Raw genomic sequence first — 24,584 nt, 5'->3', positions numbered from 1 at the left:
TCCCTTCCTTCCAAAGGTTTGTTACAGTTAAACCCAAGGTTAGCTTCTTGTCCATCTAATTATTTGCAACTCAGTTGGGCTTTGGGCATTTAAAGCAAACTGTCAGATTGGCCTTGTTTAATTTCTTAGAATAAAGATGTTTCATGTTGTCTATAATTAATACAGTGGTTCATTATATCCTTGGGTTAAATGTTCTGGATTTAGATAAATACAACAATATTGTTTCTAACAGGCCAAGTCCCAAAACATGTAATTCCAGGATGATATGTTGGAACCAGGATTGAGAATATCACTGCTGGGATTTAGTCCCATTCGTACCTCTCTCTTCTCATCCCCAGACACCTACTTTACCAGCAGCATTCACTGGACAGTAACCATGAATAGGGCTGGTCCCTGATATTTCCCTTCCCATCAAAGGGACACTGGAAGTCTAATGACCGTTGCAGACGAGCTGGCAGAAAAACCTATCATTAACAATTCAGTTCTTAGAAACACCCTGAAAAAGACAAAGATGCCAAATAAATAGAATTCCAGTTTATTTTTTCAAAAAATAGCAATAAAACAATTGGATTTTGAACAGCTTAGGTTTGGTGCCTGTCCCTTTAAATACAGCCTACTTCATTTCTCCCAGTCATCCTTTCGTAGAGCAGGTTGTTTGAATCAGCTGGCAATGAATTCAAACCCAGAAACAGTGAAGACCGGTGGTCATTTGCTGAATGGTGGCAATCTTTTGGAACCCATTAATAATATTGGTTCGGCCTCTACAATGGTGAGAAATGTGGGAGAAATCACTGGATTATACAGGATTGTAATTAATTGTAATGGAATGAAGATGGAATAAGACACCATTAGTTATTTTGTTTGAGAGGGAAACTTATAAATCAGATCCGCTGGCATACTGTATAACCACATGGTATGCCAGCTGCTCAGAAAAGGACAGGAAGGCCCTTCAGAGGGTCATCACGACGGCCCAGAAGATCATCGGCTGCTCACTGCCCTCCCTGGAGCACCTGTTCAGCCTACGCTGCCTCAGTAGAGCAGGCAAAATAATAAAAGATCCATCCCACCCCGGCCACCGTCTGTTTGTTCATCTGCCCTCTGGTCGACGTTTCAGGTCGATCAAATCCCGAACAAACAGACTTAAGAACAGTTTTTACCCCAGGGCCATACGAGAACTGAACACTACCTTTGCACTAGGCAACACCGTTAAAAAATCTTGTACTTAATATAATTGTATTTAATTGTATTTATGTATTTATTTGTTTTTGCATTTATTGCATATATGTTTGTACGCACCGTCAGGATTGGCTATTTTTTAATTTCGTTGTACTCGTTGCAATGACAATAAATGAATATTATTATTATTATTATATACCTTCTGCTCATGTCCACGATGGTCTAAATCTAAACAAAATTGATTCAGTGGTATACTAGTTTATTCAAGTCATGTAAAGATCCTGTTATGGGAAGGGTTGATTTCCTGTGATTGTGTCATTATGTTATTATGGTCAACTGGTTATTATAAGAAGGAAGCTCATTTTCATATTAAAGTTAGTGACAAAATCCAGTCGAGCCCTCAGAATGGGACCGTCGGCAGAGTTGGTAAATGGACCCTGTCTGAATATTTGAACTGAACCCCTTTTAGACTCTGATCTAGAACTAGCCTGTGGGATGGCAAGTGGCACAGTAGTAGAGTTGCTGTCTTATGGCACCAGAGACCTGGGTTCAATCCTGACTACGAGTGCTGTCTGTTCAGTTTGTAGATTCTCCCTGTGACCATGTGGGTTTTCTCCGGGTGCTCAGGTTTTCTCCCACACGCCAAAAGACGTACAGATTTGTAGATGAATTGGCTTTGGTAAAATTGTAAATTGTCCCTAGTGTGTAGGATAGTGTTAGTGTACAGGATGATCATTGGTTGTCGTGGGCTGACGGACCTGTTTCTGCACTGTACCTCTAAAAATCTGAAGACCTGCCCCTGGAGTTTGTGTCAGGAGATTTGTAGATGAATTGTTAAAACATTCAACCTTATCTTTTCCTTCATTCTACGTATTGTACTTGAGTTTGGCTTGATATGTACAGTTTAAGCCGATTAGATAGTGTGCAAAACAAAGTTTTTCCACTGTACACCAGATAATAATAATCCTAAACCTCTATGTTAAATATTTCACTCTCTGCTTCTGCGTGAAACGTTGGTGGCACGGACATGTTTTTAAAGCGGAGTAAACTGTTTCCAAAGGAAACCTAGAGTGGTGCAGAGCAGAATGTGAGGTTACCATCGATCTTACCTTCTTTGCCTTAGATGTATTCCAGCCGGCACTGTGACTGATTGATGAGCATTGGGTAATATCCTGTTTGAGCGACTCTGGGACGGCGACTCTCCGCGACAGCTCGAAGCCAGGACCGTCTGTAAACTCCTGTTGATTTCCGGCTCGAAGGCGAAAGATATCGCGGAGAGTCGATTTTTTTTTTTTTTTTGCCTCCGGAGCTTGGATTCGGTGGATCGGGCGGCACCGTGTGCGGATCCGGGGAGAAGTTGGGGGAGGGGGAGGGGGAGGAAAGGCACCTGAGCAACAGGTGCCAGAGCCGCTCACTCAGTCTCAGGTGCGGGATTGCTCCAGGAGCCGGATTGCGGTGGGACAGGAGGGAGGGATGAGTAAGGGACTCTGGCGGGGTGGGGGTTGGTGTAGGGGGCGAGGTGAAGGGTCTGGCGGGGGCAGGGTGTAGGGACCCTGGCGGGGTGAGGGTTGGTGTAGGGGGCGAGGTGAAGGGTCTGGCGGGGGCAGGGTGTAGGCACCCTGGCGGGGCGGGGGGCGGTGTAGGGAGCGAGGTGAAGGGTCTGGCGGGGGCGGGGTGTAGGCACCCTGGCGGGGCGGGGGGCGGTGTAGGGACCCTGGCGGGGCGGGGGGCGGTGTAGGGAGCGAGGTGAAGGGTCTGGCGGGGGCGGGGTGTTAGGGACTCCTGTGGGATGTCATGTCGGGGGGGGGGGGGGGAGGGGAGAGAGCGAGGTGATGGGGTGCTCGGTCTCGCGGCTAGGTGCCGGGTAGAGGCTCTCCCAGGGGGTGAGGCGTCGGCTCCGGCGGGTGGGGAGTGTAGGGTCTTGAACGTTGCGGTGAGGGGGTCAGTGAGCGGGGTTCAGTGTCTGGGGAGGGAAGGGGTCTCAACGGTCGGTGAGGACGGGGTGTGTGGAGTCACGCGGGGCACCTACGGTTTGAGTTGAGGTTGGGGGCGGGGGTACAGGTGTCGGGTCTCGCCCGTCAGTGAGGGAGCGGGTTCTCGGGGGCGCGGTGTGGGGTCGCGACGGTTGGTGAGGGTCTGTCCGGGGTCTCGAGCGTTGGTGAGGAGGTGGGAAGTGGGGGCTCGAGGGTCTGGGCCTAAGGGTGGGGGGGAGGGCGACGGTTAGTGAGGGGGCGGGGCAGCGTCACGTGTGTGGTGAGGGTGTGGGGGTCTCGTGAGGCGCTCATCAGACGGGGTTCAGGGTCTCGGCGCGGGGGGGCAGTGGAGTGGTGTGGGTTCAGGGCTATCCGGGGCGCAGTTTGGGGTCTCAACGGGACGGTGAGTTGGGAGGGGTACTCAGAGACAGGGTGTAGGTTCTCGAGGGTTGGTGAGGGGACAGAGCGGAGGTCTCGCCGGTGGTGGGGACGTGGTGTAGGGTCTCATGGGTTGCGAAGGGACGGGGAGTGGGGGGTCTCAGTGTGTGGGGTTCAGGGTCTCGGGGGTTGGGTGTGGGGTCTCGAGCGTTGTTGGTGATGGGGTGCAGGGTCTCGTGGTTGGTGAGGGGTGTAGGGTCTCGTGGTTGGTGAGGAGGGGTGTTGGGTCTCCCAGGTGGTGGGGACATGGTGTAGGGTCTCATGAGTGGCGAGGGGAATGCGGGGGTCTCGTGAGGGGTGTTGGGTCTCACACGTGGTGAGGGTTTAGGGTTCACGGGGGGGGGGGGAGGGCTCGAGGGTTGGTGAGGGAGCGGGGTGCTGGATTTCGTGGGTGGTGAGTGTGGGGTCTGGTGAGGAGGTCAGTGGGCGAGGTTCTGTGGGTTGCGGGGTCTCGGGTTGGTAAGGAGTGGGACGGGGTATCGTGGATGGTGGTGTCTCGACGGTTGGTGAGGGGTGAGAGTTATCGTGAGGTAGTCAGTGGGCAAGGTTCAGAGGGGGGCAGGACGTGGGGGTCAAAAAGTACTCAAGATTCTGGCATCTGTATGGGAAAATGCCAATGAGATAGATCATCAGTTCATGAGCTACTGAATTCTGGTAGAGCTGCTGCCTCACTGTGCCAGAGACCCAGGTTTGATTCTGACCTCCGGTGCTGTCTGCGTGGAATCTGCACGTTGGTCTCTGTGACACGTGGGTTTCCTCCGGGAGCTCTGGTTTCCTCCCACATCCCAAATTTATGCAGGTTTGAGGATTAATTGGCCTCTGTAAATTGTCCTTAATGTGCAGAGAGTGGATGCGAACGCGGTATAACATAGAACTAGCATGATTGATCGTGGGTATGGACCTGGTGGGCCAAAGGCCCTGTGTTTTTAAACTAAACTTATGATATGGTACAGCAGTCTTGATGGCTGAATGGCCTGTTCCAACTTTTTTTTAAAGTCCTTGTGTTCCTGTAATGTGCAACTTCCTGTAGTTATACTGTATCTTGGTGGTTGTTGAGTGAGGTTTGCAAAACAAGAGCAGGAAGGACATGATTAAACTGCTAGACCCAAGTCGTGTTTACAGGAAGAATGTTATAATACTCGAATGGGTGCAGATATGATTTCCAGAGTGCCTAAGTCATGAGTGGCTAAGCTTGGATGGTTTTATTTCGAAAGAAGGTTAAAGGGAAATGTCATATAAAATTGCAAAAGGCCTAGGCAGGATGGACAGGAAGGACCCATTTTCCTTTGCAGATGTATTAATAATGGAGATTTCATGCAATTGGCAGTAGTTTAAAGGGGAGACGAAGAAAAGTGTTTTCATTTTGAGTGGGAGTCTGAAGATTTGTACCAGTGGGTGAAGGGTGAAGAAACCCTTGGCATGTTAATAGATCCTGGACCAGCAGTAAATAAAAGGGTACAGATCGTGTTCCGAGTTCTGAAAGATCAATGTGGATTGATGTTGCGAAAGCCCTCCATCTGTGCCACAAATCTATGTGATGACTTTCATGTTTTTTCCTTTTTCAGGATGAGTGTGAAAATTGGGCCCCAAGGAATCCATGTTGATCAGTCTGAGCTGCTGTGTAAAGATGGCTGTGGTTACTATGGCAACCCGGCCTGGCACGGCTACTGCTCGAAATGCTGGAGGGAATGGAATCGGAGGCAGCAGCAACAGGATGAACATCTAAATAAAGAGTAGGTTTGAATCTGGGGGATGATGTTGGTAACCAGGAGGCACTGGTCTAAATACTGCAACCTTTTGGATTTTATTTTAATATAATATATGCAGCGTTCTGTGCACTTGTGGTTATCCTGAGATAGTCTGGGAATTTATCCAGAGCTCATTTCTGCATAGTAGTGTGTTTAAACCTGAACTGAGAACAATCCCAATGCCAGAAATAAGAAAAACAGACTGCCAGTGAATTCTGCTTCTCTCTCACTGAAAATGGATTCACAATGCATTGCTGATCACCTGACACACTGAGCTTCATTGAGTTGGGAGTTTCTGATATTTTTTTTCCCCTCAACATTTAGTTTTTTTTGAAAAGGTAATAAAGGCAAGTGTATTTGGTAGCAGTGCAGAATGCAATCATAGTTACAAGGCTCAGAATTTGTGGTCGTGCAGGCCCAGGCACCATTTGTTCTGCACCCAATAATCATTGACCCAGTAATTATCTAAACTTTTGGCTGACTATACAGATTACCTCGGGAGTCAATTTTATCTTATTTTTATTTCTAGAAGGTCAAAAGGTGTAATCAATGTAAATCTACCTTGCCTTTGGTGGTGCCCCCTCTCCCCAAATTCTCATCTGTGTGCTGTCTATTGCTGACATCAGTTTTCGTACCTATGTTGGGACCAACGCTCCCCTCAAACTCCACCAAATTTCTATTAGTCTGATGTCTAGAACTGCTTGATTTCCATCGAAGAAAGACTGAGAAGGCTAAAGCCATCTTTCTGGCTTTCTGTTGCAAACTTTGTTCCTGAATCACTGTCCCCATCTGGGAACTAGCTGAGACTTCCCTCCCTAAGCCTTTCTCCCCCAGCTTGCCCTAATTTACATGGCTTATTTGCCTGTCACTCCTGTGGTTGCTGACCTACATTGGCTCATGGTTAAGCAACATCGTTTTCACATTCTCATGCTTGTTTATCAAGCTGTGGATTTGCCTTTTCCTGGAATGGTGGGACTGTCGTATGTTGAAAGGCTGGAGCGATTGGGCTTGTATACACTGGAATTTAGAAGGATGAGGGGGGATCTTATTGAAACATATAAGATAATTAGGGGATTGGACACATTAGAGGCAGGAAACATGTTCCCAATGTTGGGGGAGTCCAGAACAAGGGGCCACAGTTTAAGAATAAGGGGTAGGCCATTTAGAACGGAGATGAGGAAGAACTTTTTCAGTCAGAGAGTGGTGAAGGTGTGGAATTCTCTGCCTCAGAAGGCAGTGGAGGCCAGTTCGTTGGATGCTTTCAAGAGAGAGCTGGATAGAGCTCTGAAGGATAGCGGAGTGAGGGGGTATGGGGAGAAGGCAGGAACGGGGTACTGATTGAGAGTGATCAGTCATGATCGCATTGAATGGCGGTGCTGGCTCGAAGGGCTGAATGGCCTACTCCTGCACCTATTGTCTATTGTCTATTGTATCTGTAATTGCCTTTCATCTGGTTGTCACCAATTCTGATCTCTGCTCGTTCCCCATTTTAATTGCACCATCTCCGTAAGTTGTACTTTCAGCAACCAAGGTCCTAGGCTTGCGATTCCCTCTTTAAGCCATCTTTCCTACTTTTTAAATCCTCTTTGAAGTTTGCTTTTCAACCAAGCCTTTATTTTGGGGTGGTTTAATGTCATGTGTTGCCAAGTTAAAGGTGTCTTGTTAATTAATGCAGGTAGTTATTTGCTGATTGTTTATCTGCTTACTATTGGATGGTATGGTCTAAGCCTAATCTATTTATTCATCAAAGTTTAAACGTAATATACAATGGATAATGATCCAGTGAGGTAGGACCTGTTGAACTGGCCAGTGTTATTGGACATTAGAGCAATTTTTAGTTAAATATCACTGTGGATCAAAATGCTGGAGTAACTCGGTGGGACAGGCAGCATCTCTGGAGAGAAGGAATGGGTGACGTTTCGGGTCAATGTTCTATGTATTTAATTGTACATGTTTTTTGGCTCAAATATTCTTTGTTTGCTGGTTATTTAAATTGCCCTATGGTATATACTGCAGTAGAAACCCGTTTAAATATCTTTTGAGGGAAGTTTGTAAAATTCTTAAATATCACTAAGGGACAAAATCTCTTGAAATTTAGTGAGGTCAGCTTTGGGAAACCCCATACGTCCTTTCATCACTTGCTGTTGCTTTTCTGATTTTGTTTTTTCCCCGAAACCAACTTTTCTAGACAAGTTTTAGTTCCTGATAAATAAAGTTCACCCTTGTGACAATGCACAGCAGTAACGAGCACACTGGCCTCGTGGAGAGTGTATGTAGGTGTCATTGGCAAGAGTAGTTTTTTGCTGCCGATCTCTAACTGCCCTTCAGAAGGTGAGCGTCTTGAACATCTATAATCTTCCTAGCAGGGGATTTGCTGCAAGGTGGTTGGGTGGAATTCCAGGAATTTAACCACTGATGAGCGAATGGTGCAGGAGTTGAGGGGGAATTTGGTAGAAGTGGCGTTCTTAGGAGCTTGTTTTTAAAAAATCATTTTGGATGGTAGAAGATTCGGTGTTTGGAAAGTGCTGTTGGAGTAGCCTGGGCAAGTAACTGTTGTCAATTGTCCATGGTGGAGGCAGTGCATGCTCACAGTGGTCGATGATTTTGCTATGAGGTTTGTTCAGCTTTTTTTTGCACCTCTCCCTGGAATTCCCATTTCAATCTCTGTTGCTAAACTTGGTTTGCCCACTAAAGTGGGTTCTTGGGATTATATAGAGCATGAAGCTGAAACAAGGATGTTTGTACTTTTTATTGAGTCGTCTAATGGCAACATGATCAGCAAATACTCTGTTGTAGGGGAGACATTTTACAATTTAGTTGAATTGTACAATAGCAGATATTAATGCAGACAAATTGGTGATATGATTTTTGAAGGTAAATTGCATGGCCACTGTAAAGCGTAATAATTAAACAAGATGAGGCACTGCTAAACTAACTCATCACAAGAGGACTGACATGGAAAGTCAGTACATGCGGTGAGATATTAACCACACATTCTATTTCCTCAATGTATGCAGATATCTATAAAAAGGAAGAAATTTGATAGGTGCATCCTCTCATTGACTTTGATCCCATAGATCTGCTCTGTAGAGTCCCCAGAGTTTCTGTACTCCCCTTCTAGAGCCAGAGGCTGAGGGATTTATGTGTAGGTTGGATGTCATGTCGATGGTAAAGATTTCCATATCATTCAAGGATTTCAAGTTGGGGATTGCCATTTTTTTCCTTAAAATTATATGTAGTGTGATGCTTTCTGTTCTTTTCACTCCTTTTAATGAAGGTAATATAGAAGGCAGGACAAGCAGATAAGCAACACACTAGCAGGAAGTGTGAAATATGTGAACCAATACAACTTGCCTTCTGTTAGCCTTGAATAAGTCACAACAGATTTACAGTGGGTAAGGTTCGTCAAATTTGACTCGTGAATGTCCTTGTTCGCACTGGCATGAAGCAGGGCCGTCTCGCTGGAATCTTGAGTTTGGAATTTTTTCAATGTGTAAAATTTCCAGCTTGCAATCGAGAAGGATCACTGAGTAAAACTCCTCGTTGCTCTGCCACTTGCTAGTTTTTAAACTGGGGCTCTCTGGTTTCCTCAGCCTGCATTTTATTCAGCCTTTTACCATTTCCGAATGTCTGTAAAATGGAGTTTCTTTGTAGAATGAACAATGAAGGGCCCACAAACTCACTGGTTGCAGGGGCTACCAGCCTACTGTTCAACTTTTCAAAGTTTGAGAAGAAGAGGAGCAGTGAGAAGGGGCGTCGAGTGAGCACCGTGAAGAAACTATTCGGCTCCAAAGCCACGCCCAGGCAAGGTATGGACCGACGGATGGTTGGAGTGTGGTGAAATATCTTAAAGGATTGTGGTTAGTTAAAATTTGACACTTAACTATATGATAGCAAGTAAAGCTTGGACCATGTGGAAGGTTTCAACGAGTGCCTTAAGGAATAACTTTCATTTAAATAGTGCCTTTCACAGCTAGTGACTTGATACCATGATATCCAACAGTGCAGGAACCTCTCAGTGCTGTGTGTAGTTTCTTGGACTGAAAACACCAATGCGCTATACAGAAAGGGCCAGACTAGACTATCTGCTAAGGAGACTCGGGTCCTTTGGAGTGCAGGGGGCACTCCTAAGGACCTTCTACAACACGGTGGTTGCATCGGCCATTTTCTATGGAGTGGTCTGCTGGAGCAGCAGCATCTCAGTGGCGGAAGGGAAGAGACTCGGCAAGCTGGTCAGGAAGGCCAGCTCGGCCCTGGGTTGCCCCCTTGACTCAGTGCAGGTGGTGGGAGAGAGGAGGATGATGGCAAAGCTAACATCGCTGCTGGACAACGACTCCCACCCCATGCAGGACACTGTCACTGCACTGAGTAGCTCCTTCAGTGACAGACTCCTTCACCCCAAGTGCGTGAAGGAGAGATATAGGAGGTCCTTCCTTCCTGCTGCTGTGAGACTGCACAACCAGCACTGCTCCCAGCAGACGAGTCAACAATAACAGCTAAGAACACACAGAAAACTGATGACAATTTATGTATCTTTTATTTATAATGAATGCTCTCTTGCTATCTACTTTGCTACTGTAACACTAAATTTCCCCGGTGTGGGACGAATAAATAAATATATTATTATATTATTATCACATCATTTTCAAGATGTCACAAAGCACTGCCAATTAAGTTGGTGTATTCACTGTGGTACTGCAGGAAGGATAACAGATAATTTATACACCACATGATCCCTTAGCCAAACATGAGGGATTGGCTGCAAAACCACAGCTAGTGACGATGCCATGATATCCAACCGTGCAGGAACCCCTCAGTGCTGTGTGTAGTTTATTTTTCTTGTTCTAGTTTTTAGGGGATTCAAAGGGGATATGAGCGGCATCCTCTTCATTCAGAGAGTGGTAAGAACCAAGAATGCACTGTCTGAGAGTGCCTGTGAATGCATTGCCTTTAAGTAATGTCTGTGAATACTTGAATTGCCTTGCAATAGCGGGGTATGGAGCAAGTTCTGGGAAATGGGATTAATGTGGATGAATGCCCACTGGTCGTTTGGACTGGAAGGTGTGTTTCCATGCAGTACAATTCCATGACTTGTATATAGATTTTAAAAATATTTTTTTTGAGTCTCCATTTGTCAAATTTGCTGAATTCACACAGGTTCCTTTTGGACACTAAAAATAGGCCCTTTATTAATGTGTTCTGTCCAGTCTGACCTCTGTCTCTGCTGTTTATCCTAGAGATCCAGCATTTTCCCACAGTCAGCTCGCCAACATCCACACCGGTACATTCTGGGGATTTCACAGATTTCCTAAAGTCGCTTTGGAAGCCGTCCATTCAGGTCATCCAGAAACGCTGTGTCCAATTTATTGAGCATCTTCAGGCAAGGCAGGTATGTGGCATCTTTCACCATCTGACCCCTGCACACCATTCTGAACCTGCAGTGCTTGCTCTGTTGGGGTGGAAGGGTCACCTTTATTTCTCTCTATTCATGGTTTAAGTTGATACGGTAGAGAAAGGCAGTGCTTGGTAGAACCACAACTGAATAGGTGCTGCTGGACAACACTGTCATTGAACCCCCTGCCAGTCTGATGTTTGGGAATAGTCTGAAAGGGTTGAGTTGGAGTTGCCCATTTAGATTCTCCATTAGCAGGATAATTTTCCATATTGTTGGATAGATTTTATTGTAATTCTGGATCAGCTTGGAGCTCACCTGGAACAAGGTCATCGATGAAACAGCTGAAGATTGGTGTCTCTATAGCTGAGATGTTGGCTAACACACGAAAGGATGCAAAGTGCTGGAATAGCTCAGCAGGTTAGGCAGTATCTCGAGACCATGGATAGGTGACATTTCAGATTGAAACCCAAAAGTCTCGACCCAAAACGTCACCTATCCATGTTCTCCAGAGATGCTGCCTGACCCGCTGAGTTATTTTAGCACTTTGTGTCCTTCTGTTTCTTTATCACCAACTTAAGTTGGCTTAAGACACTCTTCTGTGAAAGTGGATCTGAGAAAGAAGGTAAGATAGATTGTCTAAGTTGCACTTCTGGGCAACTATGTCTGGAAGCTGGTTCACCCTACATGGCAGTAGAGATGCTGGTTCACCATATGTGACATTAGAGGTGCTGATTCTGGGGATTTGACTTGTTGCAATTTTGGTTATGGGATGAGGTGAACTGTAGGACCTGCAATTTCTATTTCACACAATTGATGAATTTGTGTCTTCCAGGATTTGACTATAGAGGCACAATCTGAACTGGCACAAGACTTTTACCAGAATATTGTAGTCTGCTTTAATGGTGAGTGCAAAAGCAACATAAAGAGAATGGTGCCTTTTGGTTACCATTTATGAGATAAGGAAGCCGATTGAAGATATGAAATGGGTGAAACGGAATCCCTCTGAACTGATAACGTTGCTGCCTTCTCTTTGTAACCTGACAAAATCGAAGGAGCCTGCAGCTCCCAGAAAAGCAGGCTTTGTGAAGATAGGAAACAGGCAAACTCCTTGGCTATGTGTTGAGGAATGCTAACATTCCTGTCCTTATGCGCTTCATTAACACATCTGCATCACTCCCATTGAGAGCCTTGATGGCCTCTTCTTTTTTGGGGATGGATAGATCGGAGACCAGACTTTCCCACAGAGACTGAATGAAAACTTGGATTTTTTTGTTGTTGAGGGTTTGCAAAGCTGAGTGGTACTTCTGCAACATTTGAGTGAACAGATACACCTGGTACTGGCCAATACTCTGACCACGGCAGGGAGAAGAGGAAATTGCTCCCACCTTCTGCTCCTAGCTGGCTTCTTTTTTACCTTAATCACTATGCTGGTTGGGGTAATGAAACCCATGAATAGATAGGTTCCCATTCCTGATCTCAGTGCAATAACGCTTACCTATTGGAAGTCCATTAGTGAACATTGAGTCTGGATCCAAACAGTTTGTCCTGACCTTGTAAGGAACAGCAAAACTGTATTCCCTAGGAGCTGGTGGTTGAGGAGAAGTTCTAGGGCTGTCTCAGTGGTAGACAGTACACAGCCTATGTCTGCCATTTCCAGATAATAACTGCTGACTAAGCCTGTAAATGCTGTATCCATCCCTGTGCATCGAAGCTGAAAGTTCCACCCCGTGGCTGTCTGGAGAGCAGGGAGGCAATGAGATGCTGTTCCTAAATAGGAAGGCCAAGTAATCTTGCTAGGTTACTGGAGTAATAGAGTTGTCATCTCTGGGTCTGAGCACAGCTATCTGTTTTTAGTGAATTACTGAACAGCTGCTCCTTGTGTCTCATTAGGTTTAAAGTGAAGGTATTCCCTTTGAGACAGCAGGATATATTTGCAAGTCAGGAACCAGGGAGTGCATAGGGACGCCAAGAGAGAAACAGAAAAATATATGACTTCATTAGAAAGTGGCAAAACATTCCACTGGTGACATCACTTGACTGGCAGTAGAACTTTTTAAGCTCAGGCCATTTTGTCGATTGTATTGAGTTGCCACTGACCCAAGCTGGTTGTATTAGTGATCTTTAGAGGCACTTATTACCTGCATGTAAGTGGGTGGGGGAATTGGGATGTCTCCATCTCTTACAGCCATTAATCCTTTTGTGTGCATTTTGTGGTTCCTGATTCCTCTGCTTCCTCCATGCAGGTTTCTCCTCTGAGCAAAAGGACAGGATGATGGACAACATTGAAAAATTCATCATGACCCAGCTGTATAAGACCGTGTTCTGTCCTGATATCTCAGAGGATGAACACAAGGATTTAGCAATACAACAGCGTATACGGTGAGCTTTGTTTTTAACCTGTTTTGGAAGATTTGTAACGATTCCTTGGATTGGAAGATTAGGCTGGTTGTGAAATCCTTTGATGGATTCTATGAGATTGTTCAGCAGAACTGGAACTGATCAGATTCCATTCCTCTCCTACGGATTTGAAAGTCGGAGCCTGTGTCCTTGGATTAGTGATCTAAGGTGGTTTAAGCCTTTGGATGCTTTGGCACATAGTGCTATTGGGAATACGTTTGCAAGATGTTAATAAAAATTAATTTGCATTCTCCGAGGTTGGTTTTGAGTGTGAACGGGTGAACGGGTCAGCATGGACTCTGTGGGCCATAGGGCTTGTTACCCTTCTTTATCTTTTGGTTTTTTTAACGGGACGTAATTCTGGCCACAATTGTCTCCAGTTTGAATTGTTAAACATTTTTGTGCTTGCAGGGCTCTTCACTGGGTGACCCCTGAAATGCTCAGAGTTCCCCTTGATGAGGACAAGCCAGAGGTCACCGAACATCTTGTGTCTTCTATCACAGGTTTGTGCTTGGGCATGGGGCAAGGCACTTTCACATGACCACATCACACCACAGTGGCAGGAAGCAAAGGCAACTGTGAAGTGTCTGGGATGCCTCAAATACATACATTTTCAATTTCCCCATCTCTCAGTTTTACCAACAAGGTAGATGCTGGGTTAGAATACACTTCCCCACAATCAGTGATACAGATGGAGGATATTTTAGGGTACTAACTAATAATTTAATATTTCTATTTTTCAAGAAGATTTATATTTCTGAGCAACAACAAGATCACATTTCTGTGGTGGAGAAAGGCTTTTTTAATCATGAGTTATTTTTGCTGCAAATTGTAGCAATATTTAAATAGATATTTGTGTTCACGTAGGATGCTGTTTAATTTGACTGTTTGCTGTCATATATCCTGGTCAGCTGTGAGTCTTAATCCCACCCCCAACTCACAGCAGACCCAGTAATGCCAATAAACAGTCTGGAAATGTAACAAATCTCCATCATTTGCGGCCCAGTGCCAGATCGGAATAAAATTGAGGGGTATGTTGGTTTCCAGGTGGAACAGCAGGTATTCGACGACCAATCACATTTTGCATAAAGTAGACACAAAATGCTGGAGTAACTCAGCGTGTCAGGCAGCATCTCAGGAGAGGAATTGGTGATGTTTTGGGTTGAGACCCTTCTTCTCGACCTGAAAAGTCACCCATTCATTCTCTCCTGAGATGCTGCCTGACCGAGTTACTCCAGCATTTTGTGTCGACCTTTGATTTAAACCAGCATCAGCAGTTTTTTTTCTATTCATTTTGCATAAGTTGGGTTCAGATGTATTTCTTCTTAATGTTTTACTAGCAATTGTGAAGATGGATTCCAAGCGAGCTCCACAGGATAAACTGGCCTGTATCTCAAAATGCAGTAGACATATTTTCTCTGCAATCCAAATCTCCAATGAAAAACCAGCAGCTGCGGATGACTTTCTCTCCAGTTTGATTCATGTGGTGCTGAAGGTGAACCCTCCACGGCTGCATTCGAACATCCAGTACATTATCCGCTTTTGCCACCCGAAACGACTGATGACTGGCGAGGCAGGTTACTACTTTACCAATCTGGTGAGTGATTCTCCTGCCCAGTGCTGAGGTGGGGAGCGGCAGGGGAGTCCAATTGACACAAGGAAACATTGATTATGTCAGCAGTGATTTCAGTGACTGGGTGCTCCATATTTAGGTTTTGTGGATTGTTTTAATGTTTGTTTTGCTTTCCCAAAAGGGTTTATTTTACTCCGTTACTGGGATCTCTTGATCCATCTGGCGCAGAATACTCCCCTTAACTTTCCAGCCTTCAGCCAAGGGAGATAAATTTCATGACTCAATTTTAACAATGATTAATGATCCACTGAAGATAGACACAAAAAGCTGGAGTAACTCAGCGGGACAGGCAGCATCTCTGGAAAGGAGGAATGGGTGACATTTCGGGTCGAGACCCTTCTTCAGACTGGAGAAGGGTCTCGACCCAAAACGTCACCCATTCCTTTCTAGAGATGCTGCCTGTCCCGCTGAGTTACTCCAGATTTTTGTGTCTATCTTTGGTTTAAACCAGCATCTGCAGTTCCTTCTTACACATTAATGATCCATTCTTCCTACTCCAACTTAGACAACTATATTGGACTTGAGCCTCCTTTTTACAGTTGTTTCTCTGCAATTGAACTGATCATTTATCTGTGACCATAACTCAGTGATTCATTGGAGCATTGGAAGTATTGCTATTGCTAAGATATCATTGCTTCAGCATAGTAATAGGAACATTTCTCCAGTACCTGTAGGCTCCATGACTTTGCCAATGGTTTTGAGCCACTGCCCACCAGCTCATAATATTTAAATGCTTCTGCAGAAATTACTATTTTATTTGTGCAAAAAACCCTATGAAATTGCTTGCTTTAATGCAACCCCCCAGGTCAGATTTTGTAACTGAATTCTTTGCAAAATACTTCCTACGGGAGTACAGTAAGTATCCTTACCAATCTCAGCACCCAGTCTCAAACTGTGTTTGTGACTGGGCGCTGAGATTGGTAAGAATATTTGAAATGGTTAGCCATTTTCTAAAAAAAGTTGTTTGTTTACAACATCCGGAACACGCCTGAATCCTCTCAGACTGGCAGTGCTAAGGGACGATTAGTATTTATTGGACAGGATCACATTTAATATCATGCGCACTCCTTGTTCTGTTGATTCTGATTTTGATCATGCTGATGCACTAACATGGGAAATGTTTTTGAACAGGGAAATAGAGCAATTCCTCTTTTTAACTGAAATAGATAATTCAAGTAAGTAGAGTATTGTGAAAATGAGCAGAGGTAGAAAAAGGGTTAAAAGAAGTGTTTTCTATTTTGGGATTGTATTGGTTAGAATCTCTGGGCAATATTAACTTTTCTTTCTCTTCCAGTGCTGTGCTGTCACCTTTGTTGAGAAGTTGAATGGCCCCTCGCTCAATCTCTCCCATGAAGAATTTGAACAATATATGCAAGGTCACAAACTGTCTGCCAAAAAGACTCCGAGCTCCCCCTTCCTTCACAGTGCAGACCCTGGCATTCAGAAGATGCACATGAATCTGCAGCTGCTCCTCTCTCAAGTGTGGGAGAGACAGGACCGTATTATTAAAGAGGTGAAGAAACTGGAGCAGGAGGTTCTGGAATGGAAACGTTCCGTTAAGGAGGAGGTCGAGGAAACCATTGAAAAATTTCCACTCTGTAACACTTTGAATCCAGAATGAGGTATTTGGGAAATCGGGCCTGTGTAACTGTGACTATTCCACTATTTATAGAGAATCAAATTTTGCACAATAATTAAATTGCATAAATGAAGTAGATTTTTATAGACTTGAATGCACAATAAAACAAGCAAAATGTTTTATAATGTCTAACTTCCCATTCAGTGGTTTAGCATCAGGAATTTCAATTTATCTTGCCTTAATGTTGTGGCCAATCTTCAGTAATAACAGGAGACACAAGGAAAATTGGCACTCCAGCAAGTTCTACTGGATTCCTATTGCGATTATGACATTGTAGTGCATTCTGGTCTGTCTGTTTTGTACAGCAGAAACATGATCCACAGAGCACAGCAGTAAAGGAGTGAAGACTTTTCAGGGATGGATGGGGAGGGGGAGGGGGAGAGCATTTTATAAAATGGTGACATTGTCAGAGAAGGAAACTGAATGAAAATATTTTTGTTGTGATCAGGAATGTGTCTTTAAGTCTGCCTCTAATAAGCCCTTCAATGAAAACACTGGGGGGGCACATCAGTTCTTTCAAATACACAGATTTGAACTGAGTCCTGGACATGTGAAGGTCTATAATTTGTGATAGAAATAGTAGTAGATCGCTCAGTCATTCAGTGAGATCATGACTAATCTTTTACCTCTGTAACCCTCTCCTCCACTAACTCCATATTCCTTATGTAAAAATCTATTGATCCACCTTGAATACAGTCGGCAGCTGAATCTTCACAAGATAGTGAACTACAAGATTTGCTATTGTCTGGGTTAAACCTCTCCGTTCGGTTGTGCCTGGGCACCTTATTCTGATGTTGTCCCTTCCATCTCACATCCCATTTTTAAATACCTCAGTCAGAATACCATCTGCATCCACCCTGTGAAGTCACTTTTAAAAAAATGTATATGTGGATAAACTTGTTCTTCTAAACTCGTCTATGTCAGTTTAATTCTCTCCGCGTAAGACAAACTCATTGCCCCAGAAATTGATCCTGTGAAGTTTTTCTGCACTCCCACTATTGAAAGTATATCCAGACACGTATATCCAGAAAGTATATCAATTGTGGCACTGAAGGTGGCTATTTTGCCCATTGTGCCAGCTCTTGGATCACACCCATTAGTCTAGTCTCTTCCTCACTTTATGTCAATACATCCTGATTTCTCTCTTGTAAATATCAAAATTCCCAAATTTCCTTCCAACTGTCCATACTAGGGGGCATTTACATGGCCAGTCAACCTATCAGTACATTTTTAGGATGTGTAGTAAAGAACTGCAGATGCTGGTTTAAATTGGTAGACACAAAATGCTGGAGTAACTCAGCCGGACAGGTAGTATCTCTGGAGAGAAGGAATGGGTGATGTTTTGGGTCGAGACCCTTCTTCAAACTATTCTGTGTTCCATTGAAATCCTGGTGAGCAGGTCATCGGATCTTGGGCATTTATCACATTCAGTCCCATTAGGTATATTTTTTAAAAGTCTTCAATTCCAGCCAGCAGTAGATGGCTGTGTAGCAATGCATCCACAAGGTTGTCCACTGTGCTTTAAGTGTTCTATCTGAGCACATACTGAAACAGCATCCAGAGGATGCCAGATGGGAAGAAATAAGTAGGCAGTGCAAAAATTTCCAGAGTAAAATTTGTGCTCTCTCCAGCTTATCAAGGGGGTTAAGCCAAAACCAACGCTATAGCACAATGGGTAGCTTAATGTTAAGTTGGAGGGCAAACCAGAAAGGCAACAGTGAAAAGGTGCTATAACAGATATTAATCCAAAATGATATGCTGCCCTACTGGGGCCTAGGTCATTGACAGTTTCCCCCCTTTATCACCCATGAAACATTCAGAGGTTGTGGTCTATTATCAGTTCGATGATTTGGGCAAACTAGGAATTTTTAGAAAATTAAAAGTGCTAGTGCATAGAGGATAGTTTACCTGAATGTGTGATTGAGATGACGTGCAAATGAGCCAAAAAATCTAAGGTATTGTGACTGGTTTTAGGTTAAGATAGACCCTTGTGGCTGTTTGGTCTGATCCTTGAGACCAGAATGACTGGGAACATGGAGCTCTGTTGAGGATAATTAAAAGTTCCTTGAAGGGTAAAATCCAAACAGATTGCAGAAAATTGGTGAGCTGGTAAGGAGAAAGTGAAAGGCTAAATGTGTAGGAAGGAACTGCAGATGCTGGTTTAAACCAAAGATAGACGCAAAAAGCTGAAGTAACTCAGCGGGACAGGCAGCATCTCTGGAGAGAAGGAATGGGTGCTCTCAACCCGAAACGTCACCAATTCCTTCTCTACAGAGATGCGGCCTATCCTGCTGAGTTACTCCAGCTTTGTGTCTATCTTAAGTGAAAGGCTAAACATGAGTACTATACACACTTCAATGCAAGTGCGTTTAGTGAATGAGGCAGAAGTGCTAAGGGAACAGGTAGAAATGTAGAGTCTGATTAAAACTGGAATTAAGTGGACCTGACAGGAATGACAGATTATTGCTGGGTTACCCTTCAGATGTGCAAGGGTACAATTGACTGGGAGGTAGTTTGTACTACTGATTAAGGAATCAAATACCAACATAACAACTTACAAAAATACTTGAGTACAGTGAACGCAGGGAAACCCAGAGGTGGTTTAGAAATACATGAAGAACAAGGGAAAGACTACTGGAGATCAAAATATGCTCTGTGCAAAGTGATAGTATGGGCTCATTCAGATATTGTTTCATCTAATATTTCATACTTTTAAAGATGCCAGGCACACAAAACTAGGGAGGATACAACAGAAGTCCTAACCATTTCCTGCTTTGTAGATATTGATGTACTGCTAGAAAATTATGTTGTATTTAAAGAAAAAGACAATCCTTAATTAATTTGTGCCATTGCATATGATGATTGATACCACCCTTCAATGTTGTTAGATACCACCTGATGTTGTTAGATGTGTCAGTCTCATTGGTAAGACTGGTATGTCACCCATTCCTTAATCCCCTTGCAGTTGTCGGCTTCCTTGCTGAACTGCTGTAGCCTATAATTATACAGCATTCATTTGAAACTTGACAGGTAAAGTTAATCAGTGAGAAACTGAATACCAGAGATAATGAAATCTGCTCACCGCATGATCTCCTCTTCAATGGAGAAGCCAAATGCAGTTGGGTGTCCAGGTTGCAGAGTAGGTCTGGTTGATTTGCAAGGGTGGCCCTGAATTTACAGATGCAATCTGTTCACTTTAATTCCTCATTCCCCTCTGACCTCTATTTAGCCACTGATGCCCAAAGTAAGATTGGAGAGCATTTCCTTTCCCATGGACATACTGCAGCTCTCTGCGCGATATTGTTTTATTCAATGATGAGGATTCTTTCATCTCTGACTGGTTGGATTTAATTTGTTGCATTTTGTCTCCAGATTTTGTCTCCAAAGACGTACAGGTATGTAGGTTAATTGGCTGGGTAAATGTAAAAATTGTCCCTAGTGGGTGTAGGATAGTGTTAATGTGCGGGGATCGCTGGGCGGCACGGACTTGGAGGGCCGAAAAGGCCTGTTTCCGGCTGTATATATATGATATGATATGTGCCATCCAATTTCTCATCTTAATGTTGTGCAGTCTAAGTGCTGTGGCCATAATCTTGGTGCGATTGTTGGTCAGCATAGTTAAAATGGAATATAATTATCAATCAAAGGGGTAGTTATGCATCTTTTTAAGTGGGTGTTTTGAACAAGATTTTCTTTGCATTGTTGCTCCAGCAAAGTTTCTATATTAAGCTACTCCAGTGGTGCTGCTGGAGAGAAATTAAAGATATTAGGCAGGGCCTGTGGTTAAGACACTTAAAACTTGTGAAATTTTGAATTATAACCAGAATATTCATCTGTGAAGCTCCAATAATCCCATCTCCATTCAAATTAAACCAGTTCCAGCAGGACCACTGGTCACAATTTATTTGCAGTTTTCTTATTTGAGAGCCTGCTTGTGCTACTGTGCCAAGGAATTAAATTCTCCTTTTATTGTATCCACCTCAGCTCCAGTAGCAGGGTCAGAGGCTGGATTAAGTTGCCCTGCATTGCTTTGTAAATGTGAGTCCAATTCTATCTAGTATGCCCTTCTTGTGCCATAGGATTAACAATGGATCAAAACACATTAAGATACTTAAATTTTTTATTAATTATGATTCAAGTTTAAGAATTATATTCCATCATGTAAATCAAAAGAGGGAGAGATATTCAATGAAATACCTTTCACTGACCTGTGAATATTTTACAATTTTTGTGAATTTATTCCTGACATCCTTGCAAACAAACTTTTGAATTTTAATGAATGTGTGGCAAATCTTTATTAAATCCTCTATATTTAATCTATTTGCAGTATTATTTAAAATTTGGGACTTTCATCTTTACACAGGATGCTAAATCTTTTCAGATTTGACCTGTATTGTTCAGGCTGAACTGGCAACTTGATAATGAGCTGTGGGTGAATTGACCCCCACCACCTTGGGTAAAGAGTGGAGCAAGTTTCTACACTAGCTGTTTCTTTGGGATTGGAGTACAATGGAATTAACAAATCTGCCTTTTTTCCCTCCTGCCCCAGTTTAGTACCATCATCCTTTGAAAATTGTTCTGAAAATCCAGTTTTTTGACACCATTATTTTTTTTGCTTTCATTGCTATAAAATGGTTAATTTCCCTAAATACAAATTGCTGAATTCTATCTTATCAGCAGCAAGTATTTCCACACCACTTCATGCAAGAATCAGATTGGCAGTGAATCTTTCTCCACTCATTCCAGCATATACTTCAACTTGTACCTTGGTTGACCATGTGGGAAACGTCATTTATGATCTCAATTATAATTTAAGGAATTGACGCCAGTTCCTACACTACCTATTGCTTTGGGATACAAGTTGAACAGAATGAGCTAATCTGAAAAAGACTAATCTTTAAAACGAAAACATTCATCAAACTGTAGACTTGTTTTTCAAGACATCTCAAACTAGAATCCAGGAAGTATGAGTCATGCTCCAGATAATGACATTGAAAGTTATACTTTGACCAGCACCCTACTGAATTTAAACTACTCCAACTCTTGTATGGGGTAGAAAAATGCGGGTTCATTGAGCTTGTAATCAAGGACACTTCAAGCCTGGAAATGCTATTTTTGATTCTTCAAACAACATTATTTCTCTACCAAAAGTCTTAACTAAATGATGTGATTTGCAGGAGCAAGTTTGTCTTGCAGTATGTCAGCCAGAAATACCATTCAGCTTGAATATAATGTAGCCTGCAAAGGTCATTCACCTATGACAAATATGCTGCTGTGTTAGTAGTAACTGGAATCATACCAAAACATCAGCACTTCTAAAATTGGAATTTCAATTGCAGGTGGGTGTTCATAATTTAAATTTTGAAAAAGGAACAATGGTACAATTGTATTTTTAATAAATATAATACAAAATTACAGGCCCATTGAACAAGGTGGAAAACTTTAAAGCTAAAACCTCAAAATGAAGTAACATTTTGCTAAAACACTGCTTACATTTAGTCCACTTTGCAGCAGTGTACCAATACACTTTGTAACAGGTGTATGTTTGGGGGAAGGGGATACTTCAGTCCACTTTTGTAATTAGTTCCTCGATGTAGGCATCGAGCTCGTCATCTGTGCTAATTTCAATATCCTGTAAAGCAAACCAGCATTTGTTAGTGTCTTATTACAATAACCAGTGTAGTCAAATCAATTTTTTCTTGCATTTACTTTGATGTGGTGGAGGTTGGTATGAAAGATAAGGAGCAGGAGATCTTGATCCTGGGATAGAGAGCCACCTTTACTGAAGAAAGAGGACATCTTGGATATCGCTAGAATGGTGTGAAGAGTGATATTGAAAATAAGGGCGGGTGGCAGGACGTGTAGTCTAGATAACTGAAGATGTTTATGTGAACCCCCATTTTATCTGGAAGGGCTGCTGGGTCTTGCATCTGGACTTGCCTCCCAAACCCACCTTTTGTGTTCCCTCCTGATTCATCGATTTGACCAAAATTTGCCACCTCAATCTTTTTTTCTGCTTGCACAGCTGTGAAATATTTGAGTGATTTCCCCAAAGGTGCTACAGAAATGCAAATTACTGGTTCTCATATTAGCAACAAGTGTTCCCACAACACTTCATGCAGGAAACAGATTTATAGTGAATATTTTTCATCAATTGTGGTCTGAGGCTTTAAATGAGTTTAATTAGTGCCTATGCTTCAGGTTTTATTCAAGAGATTTGGAATTTCAATTCAAACCAAGAGAAGTAGCAATTAATTTTTTGATGGCAATCACCTTTTTCCACAATCCAGAACATTAAAATATGCAGCTCGCAATGGTACTTTTTGCTATGTCTACCTAATTATGGCAATTTTATGTTGGCATACAGTTCAGTGACAACCCTGCTACACATTCGGTACAATCATTCTAAGTAAAAGACAGTAGTCCATACACACGAGTCGCCACGTTTTGGGCACCATTAGCAATTACCTCTTGAACTTTCCGCAGCAGCTCCACTATGTTGTTCCTCAGTTTGCAGAGCTTTTCCTGTGCATCTGTCAGCTCTGCATCGTTCTGTTGCAACTTTTTCTCTGTTGTTCGGACACGCTCTTCAGCACGGGTCTGGTAAGCAGTGCACAGGTTCTTCAGCCCCTCTTCATACTGCTCAAAGTAATCTTTCTGTTTTTATACAAAAGTAAATATTTTAATTATAGGAAAGAAACTTTAATAAATCTGGTACTATACCTATCCAAGATCTTCCTTGTGGAAGAGGCAATACAGATTGCTGTTGGTGTAATATACGTGAATGATTTGGGCATGGATGTAGAGGGCAATCAAACAGTTGGCAGAGGACACGAAGACCAACAGTTGTGGATGGTCTTAGGTTACGGAGTGATATTGGTATGGGGAAATTGCAGATGGAGATTTCATCTAGATGCCAGTGAGATGATGCATTGTTGGGAGTATTAGTGAGCTTAGGACATATATTAAGAATAGGTGGTTGGGGAGTACTGATGAACCAATGGACTTGAGATCCTTGAGGATGATAGCACAAGAATGTGGTTAAGAAGGCATTTGGGATACCGACTTATGAAGTCAGGGCACTGAATACAAAAGGAGCTAGGTTATGTTCCAACTTTATAAAACTTTAGTTAGTCCTCAGAAAGAGTACTGCGTGCAGTTCTAGGTGCTGCATTGTGGGAAGGATATGTGAGCACCAGGGAGGGTGCAGAGGAGATTCATCAACATGTAGCCTGGGAGGGAGCATTTCAGTTATGAAGAGAAACTAGAGTAGTTTGGTCTACTCTCTAGAACTGGAATGGTGGAAGTTAAGAGGGCACATGACTGAAGTATATAAAACATTAGGGCATAGATAGGGTAGACTGCAGGATTTTTTTCCTAAATCAGAGATAGACTAAACAAGATGACAGATTAAGATTAGGGAAGAAGAGATTCAGAGGGAGTGTTGAGTATCTGGAATGCAAGGCTCAAGAATACGACTAATACGACATCCACAGCATTAAGCAGCTCTAGATGAGCACTTTTAATTACTTATGTGACAACGGGTATGGTCCAAGCCTTGGGAATGGGAGCCCACTGGTCGGTGTGGATGTGGTTGGGTGCCCAGCCTGACTCCTTGCTGACTATGAAATCTGAATCCCACTTAAGAATGGTTAATGACATCTTTAGGATGATGATCCAGTGTAGTGCTCAATTGTCATGAATATCTTTTGGACAAAATATTAACCCAACATCCTTTCTGCTTCATTGCTGGATTCAAACATTCTTGGTATGGAGTTCTCCATTTATCTTTCAGTTCCTCTTTATTAATTTATAAACTTACAGGGGTTTTCCTCTCAACTGTGCAAATTCCAGGGAATCTCATGTTTTACACGGGCAGCTTACAGGCCAATGGTATGAGAGTTGATTTTTCTAACATCAGTTAGCCCTGGCATTCCCCCTCTCCCTCCCCACCCAAGTCTCACTATCTTCTCATTTTCACCCAACAAACAGCTACCAATGGCCTGCTTCCTTTATCATCGTAACTTTTTTGCATATCTTTCATTCATTGTTCTTCTCTCTCTAAATCATGGTTTATATCTCTCGTTTCCCTAACCAGTCTGAAGAAGGGTCTCAACCCAAAAATCACCCATTCCTTCTCTCCAGAAATGCTACCTATCCCGCTGAGTTACTCCAGCTTTGTCTA

General features: G+C 43.2%; 2 protein-coding genes across 7 annotated transcripts in view; one reads left to right on the top strand and one right to left on the bottom strand.

Annotated features, from left to right (window-relative positions):
- Positions 1-2,215: 2,215 nt before the first annotated feature.
- LOC144606034 (rab5 GDP/GTP exchange factor-like) overlaps positions 2,216-24,584 on the top strand; it is a 37,670-nt gene continuing 15,301 nt past the window's right edge. Inside the window, exons 1-9 of one of the 4 annotated variants that reach the window (XM_078421818.1) lie at positions 2,216-2,263; positions 5,153-5,320; positions 8,990-9,144; positions 10,573-10,724; positions 11,563-11,632; positions 12,974-13,109; positions 13,539-13,630; positions 14,468-14,724; positions 16,055-16,382. In XM_078421818.1, coding sequence (XP_078277944.1) covers positions 2,262-2,263; positions 5,153-5,320; positions 8,990-9,144; positions 10,573-10,724; positions 11,563-11,632; positions 12,974-13,109; positions 13,539-13,630; positions 14,468-14,724; positions 16,055-16,381 — 1,359 coding nt within the window. In that variant the 5' untranslated portion in view covers positions 2,216-2,261 and the 3' untranslated portion in view covers position 16,382. Of the gene's footprint in view, positions 2,264-2,393; positions 2,602-3,295; positions 3,335-5,152; positions 5,321-8,989; positions 9,145-10,572; positions 10,725-11,562; positions 11,633-12,973; positions 13,110-13,538; positions 13,631-14,467; positions 14,725-16,054; positions 20,454-24,584 lie in introns of those variants that run through there. The other 3 variants (XM_078421816.1, XM_078421819.1, XM_078421820.1) reach the window with 3 other exon arrangements.
- morc2 (MORC family CW-type zinc finger 2) overlaps positions 20,559-24,584 on the bottom strand; it is a 51,472-nt gene continuing 47,446 nt past the window's right edge. For all 3 annotated transcript variants that reach the window (XM_078421813.1, XM_078421814.1, XM_078421815.1), the window contains 2 exons: positions 22,868-23,056; positions 20,559-22,031 (listed from right to left, as the gene is read on the bottom strand). In XM_078421813.1, the coding sequence (XP_078277939.1) occupies positions 21,963-22,031; positions 22,868-23,056 (258 nt within the window). In that variant the 3' untranslated portion in view covers positions 20,559-21,962. The remainder of the gene's footprint in view (positions 22,032-22,867; positions 23,057-24,584) is intronic.

The sequence above is a fragment of the Rhinoraja longicauda genome, chromosome 25 (assembly GCF_053455715.1).
Source record: "Rhinoraja longicauda isolate Sanriku21f chromosome 25, sRhiLon1.1, whole genome shotgun sequence".
Lineage (NCBI taxonomy): Eukaryota > Metazoa > Chordata > Chondrichthyes > Rajiformes > Arhynchobatidae > Rhinoraja > Rhinoraja longicauda.
This window is presented reverse-complemented; position numbering and strand designations above follow the sequence as displayed.